This window comes from Triturus cristatus, chromosome 2_2 (genome assembly GCF_964204655.1).
Source record: "Triturus cristatus chromosome 2_2, aTriCri1.1, whole genome shotgun sequence".
Lineage (NCBI taxonomy): Eukaryota > Metazoa > Chordata > Amphibia > Caudata > Salamandridae > Triturus > Triturus cristatus.
Genome location: NC_140582.1, coordinates 831,577,218 through 831,581,514, shown reverse-complemented (window position 1 = coordinate 831,581,514; position 4,297 = coordinate 831,577,218). Strand labels below are relative to the sequence as shown.

Sequence of the window (4,297 nt, the reverse complement as noted above, 5' to 3'; positions counted from 1 at the left end):
CATTTCTCTGACACAGATGTAATAATCAGAGACAAGCCACCTTCATATATTCATAACTATCCGCTTGTCAACTGAATTGGGAAAGGGCTTCTCTAAAAAATCTCACTGGCAATCAGACAGTATTCAAACTATTATAGTACACTGATTATGAAGGGGTTTAAAAATAACATTAAGGACGGTTTCGTTTTCCTAGCAATTTTATTTTCGTGTCTGCCACTTGCTACATCAGTAGAACACTTCCTCCCCAGATGTGTATTTGTTGGCTCAAGAGATGCTGGACATTTACTATTTGTAGAAGCGAATGAATAAACAAAAAGATACAGACAAGACTGGGGCCATGTTCGGATGATGAACTTAACTAAAGGCTGATGGCAATCGATTTTGAGGATAGTGAAGGTTTATTGAAATTATGTTAGGATATATTACTTATATACAGGTGTGGTTCACCATTGTGAACTAATTCGTGCACAAACGTTCCTGGCAACATTTGCTTTTTTTAAACAAGCATTGGCATAGCCAATAGGTCTCGCCTTTGGGACCTTATAAGTATTTAGTTATGCAGCACAATATCCTTACTGCAACAACATTAACTGTTGCATAGCTAAACACTTTTAAGGTCCCAAAAGTGACTCCAACTCGGGTTCTCCTTTCTGCTGCAGAACGGTTTCAAATTAAATTGGTGGAGGGTTTCGCCTGTGCATCTTCTGTAACCCCACAAAATCCCATACACAAAGCGAATTTCATTTGCAAAGCCTTTATTAAACAAGTAGGCAGTGGATTTTACACATTTTGACCTCCCATGTTACCTATTGCTATCAATGTGTACGCACTCAAGGGAAGGAGAACCTTGGTAACGGCCCACAACGCCAGCTCACGTATTGGAAGCCAGGACCAGCTGCAACTTCTGTTTTAAGCACGTGGAAGAAACCGGATGTGTTATTCGCATTTTTGAGAAAAAAAGAATGATTTTTACACTTGCAAAGAGTTTTTTTTTTTTTTTTTAAATGACAACCATACAGCAGCAAGTCTGTGGTAATCATTAATGTTGGACTTTGAAATTTTGTATCATAAGTCAAACACACATTTGACATGGATCGTTTCCTGCTGCCAAAAGATGGTAGATCACTCAAACGAAAGGCCGAAACAGACGTTGAGAAAAGAGCTACAAAAAGTAGGAAGTATGATGCCTCCTACCTGGACCTTGGATTCACCTGCGTCACCATAAATGGTGAAATAAAGCCACAGTGTGTGGTTTGTGGCATGACCTTGGCTAATGAAAGTCTGAAACCAAACAAATTAAAGCGCCACTTGGAAACCAAACACGGGTCACTGGTAGGAAAGAATACAGATTTTTTGGCCAGAAAGCTGGAAGACATCATCCACCAAAAAGACACTGTGAAAAATGTGGTCTCCACGCCAACAAATGCCTTGAAAGCATCTTACCAAGTGGCGTACCACATTGCCAAAAACAAAAAGCCCTTTACGGATGGGGAAAAGGGTATTCTTCCAGCAATGCTTGATGTGGCCAGAACAATGCTTGGTGAAAAAGCGGCAGAGAAGTTGAAATTGGTTCCACTCTCAGACACAACAATTTACCGCAGAATCTCTGACATGTCTGAGGATATCCATAGACAACTCCTTGCACGCTTGAAATCGAGTTTGTTTGCTTTGCAATTGGATGAAGCGACTGACTTATCTAAGGACGCTCATTTAATTGCTTATGTCAGATACTGCCACACAACTGTATTATTGGAAGATTTTTTATTCTGTAAACCAATCAGGGGACAGGCAACAGCATCAACCCTGTTTGACATTCTCAATGACTTCTTGTGCTCCAACGGCTTAAAATGGGACAGCTGTGTTGGGATCTGTACGGATGGTGCTCCTTCCATGTGTGGGGCTAGGGCAGGCTTAAAAGCCAAAGTGTTAAAAGTGGCTCCTCATATTCTATGGACCCATTGTATGATACACCGGGAAGCCCTTGCAGTCCGAAACATGGATAGAGAACTTGGGGATGTGTTGGATTGTGCTGTGAAAATTGTTAATTTCATAATGGCGCACCCCACTAGAGCACGTCTGTTTGCAATTTTGTGTGCAGAAATGGGAGCTGATCATAATGGTTTGCTTTTCCATACTGAAGGCCGATGGTTATCCAGAGGGAAGGTTCTGGACCGTATTTTTGAATTAAGAAATGAAGTACGGCAATTCCTTCTAGATTTGGATCCATACAAAGCAGAACAGTTGTGTAATCCTCGTTGGCTTGTGCTTTTAGCATACCTTGCAGACATCTTTGATAAATTAAATTCCTTGAATTTGTCTTTGCAAGGAGCTGAAAGTACATCTTTCACAATGTGCAAAAAAATATCTGCTTTCAAGAAAAAGCTAGAGTTGTGGAAAAGACTAACTGAAGATGGCCTCCTGGAGGCATTCCCGTGTTTATCAGAAGCTGTTGAGGACACAGGTTATGAACTTGAAAGTGCTGCTGAGGTCATAAGAAATCACTTGACTTCTCTCAGGGGTGGTTTAGAAAAATCCTTTCCTGAGGACATTAATCATGACAATGACTGGGTCTTCCAACCTTTTCTAGTGGATGCAGGAACTCATCTCCCAGTGCACCTTCAGGAAGACCTAATTGAGATCCAGAGTGATCGCGTTCTCCAAATGCAATTCAGCAAAATCCCATTGGCGGAATTTTGGCTGAAAATGTCTGAAGAACATTCATGTTTGTCACAAATTGCAGTCAAGACTATTCTTCCTTTTAGTTCGTCATATTTATGTGAGATTGGTTTCTCAGCATTGGCAGTATTAAAGACCAAGTACCGTTCAAGGCTTGAGGTGGAGCACAACCTGATGATGGCTGTAGCAAAGATACATCCACAAATTGACAATCTCTGCGGAGAAAAACAGGCCCACCCATCCCATTAGTTCAGAAATGTGTTACCAAGTTTGTCAAACTACGTTTTGTTTAGGAAAAATAAAGTACTGTTGTGCATTTTTGGGCAATTCTTTTTGGAGACTTTTTGTTTGAACTGTGTAGTAAGCCTGTGACTCCGAACTATAATCACCCACAAACCTTTAGTTTGCTAAACACTGTTTAATAATATTTCCCCACCGTAAAAATGATTTGCCATGGGAACAGGGGGCGTTTGTGGTTGTCTGTGATGAGGAGTACCAAGTTCTAAAAAAAATTCTCAGGAGGGGGTCCTTAAGCCTGGAAATTTTGACAGGGGGGTCTCGGCATCCAAAAGTTTGAAGACCTCTGTTGTAAGGTGTCGGTACTATCTTTTATTTTAAGGACCGAGTGTGCCTTATATCCAGTACATATATTATTCACCAACATTCGCCCTGGCCTGCCTCCCTCTCCATAAGTGCGTGCAATGTGAGCTTTCGAGATGTATTTGAGCTCATCCTCCGCAAATTCCTGATATTCCGTCATAACCTTTCTAATGTCGCTTAGTATGGTCATACTGTGTGTGCGCTCATATTCCCATTCTAGGGTACTTGGTTTAGCCTCTCATTGGGCCAGCTGGCATCGAATATGGTTTAGGATGCCAGCGTTCGTGAAAATACAGACTCCTCGTATGGTAGTTTTAAACGCTTCCCATAGTAAACTCGGATCGTCTGCAGATGTCTGCTTGAAGTGAAAGTAGTCGGCTATGGCTTGTCTAATGGTGTCGTTGTACGAAGAGTCTAGCAGTGCTTTGGCGTTAAATCGCCTTATATATGGCGGAGGTGTATAGTGTGGGAGTTCAATAGTTAGCAGCACCGGTTTGTGGTCCGAGAGAGTTTTGGGCATGTGTTGTATGTGTCGTGTCCATGATGCGACATCCTTCATCCCTAGCCAATAGTCAATGCAGGACCAGTTGTTGTGGACTGTGGAGTTATGTGTGGCCTCCATGTGGTGAGGGGGTCTCAACCTCCAGATATCTACCAACTTGAACTTGGTCATAATGTCCAATACCACTTTCACCGCCCGCTTGTGTGGTTCTTTAGTTAATCCCGATCTATCCAAGTTCTCATTTAGGGACAGGTTCAGATCACTGCCCCATAGCAATTCCATTTCAGGCAGTTCACCCAGTTCGCGCCATACTGATTAAAAGAATTCTGGATCGTCCACGTTTGGACCATAAGTACTGATCAGGCCTATGCGGCGTCCCCTGATATGCCCAGTAACAATTATATACGGACCTAGTTCATCTGTTAGGGTGTGATCTATATGAAATTGCATTCCTTTTATCACCAGTATTATCAAACCTCTGTAAGTAAGATGAGTATGAGGAGGTCATTACCGTTTCGG

The 4,297-nt window shown here is 42.0% G+C and overlaps 1 protein-coding gene across 1 annotated transcript; it reads left to right on the top strand.

The window, feature by feature from the left end:
* The first annotated feature begins 1,089 nt into the window (after window positions 1–1,089).
* Window positions 1,090–2,925, top strand: LOC146862848 (SCAN domain-containing protein 3-like). Its single transcript, XM_085643115.1, has one exon. The coding sequence runs from the start codon at window positions 1,090–1,092 to the stop codon at window positions 2,923–2,925; it is 1,836 nt and encodes a 611-aa protein (XP_085499241.1).
* Window positions 2,926–4,297: the final 1,372 nt, after the last annotated feature.

Excerpts from the sequence above, each read along its gene's own strand:
- LOC146862848 (XM_085643115.1), top strand. The coding sequence starts at position 1,090 with ATGGATCGTTTCCTGCTGCCAAAAGATGGTAGATCACTCAAACGAAAG.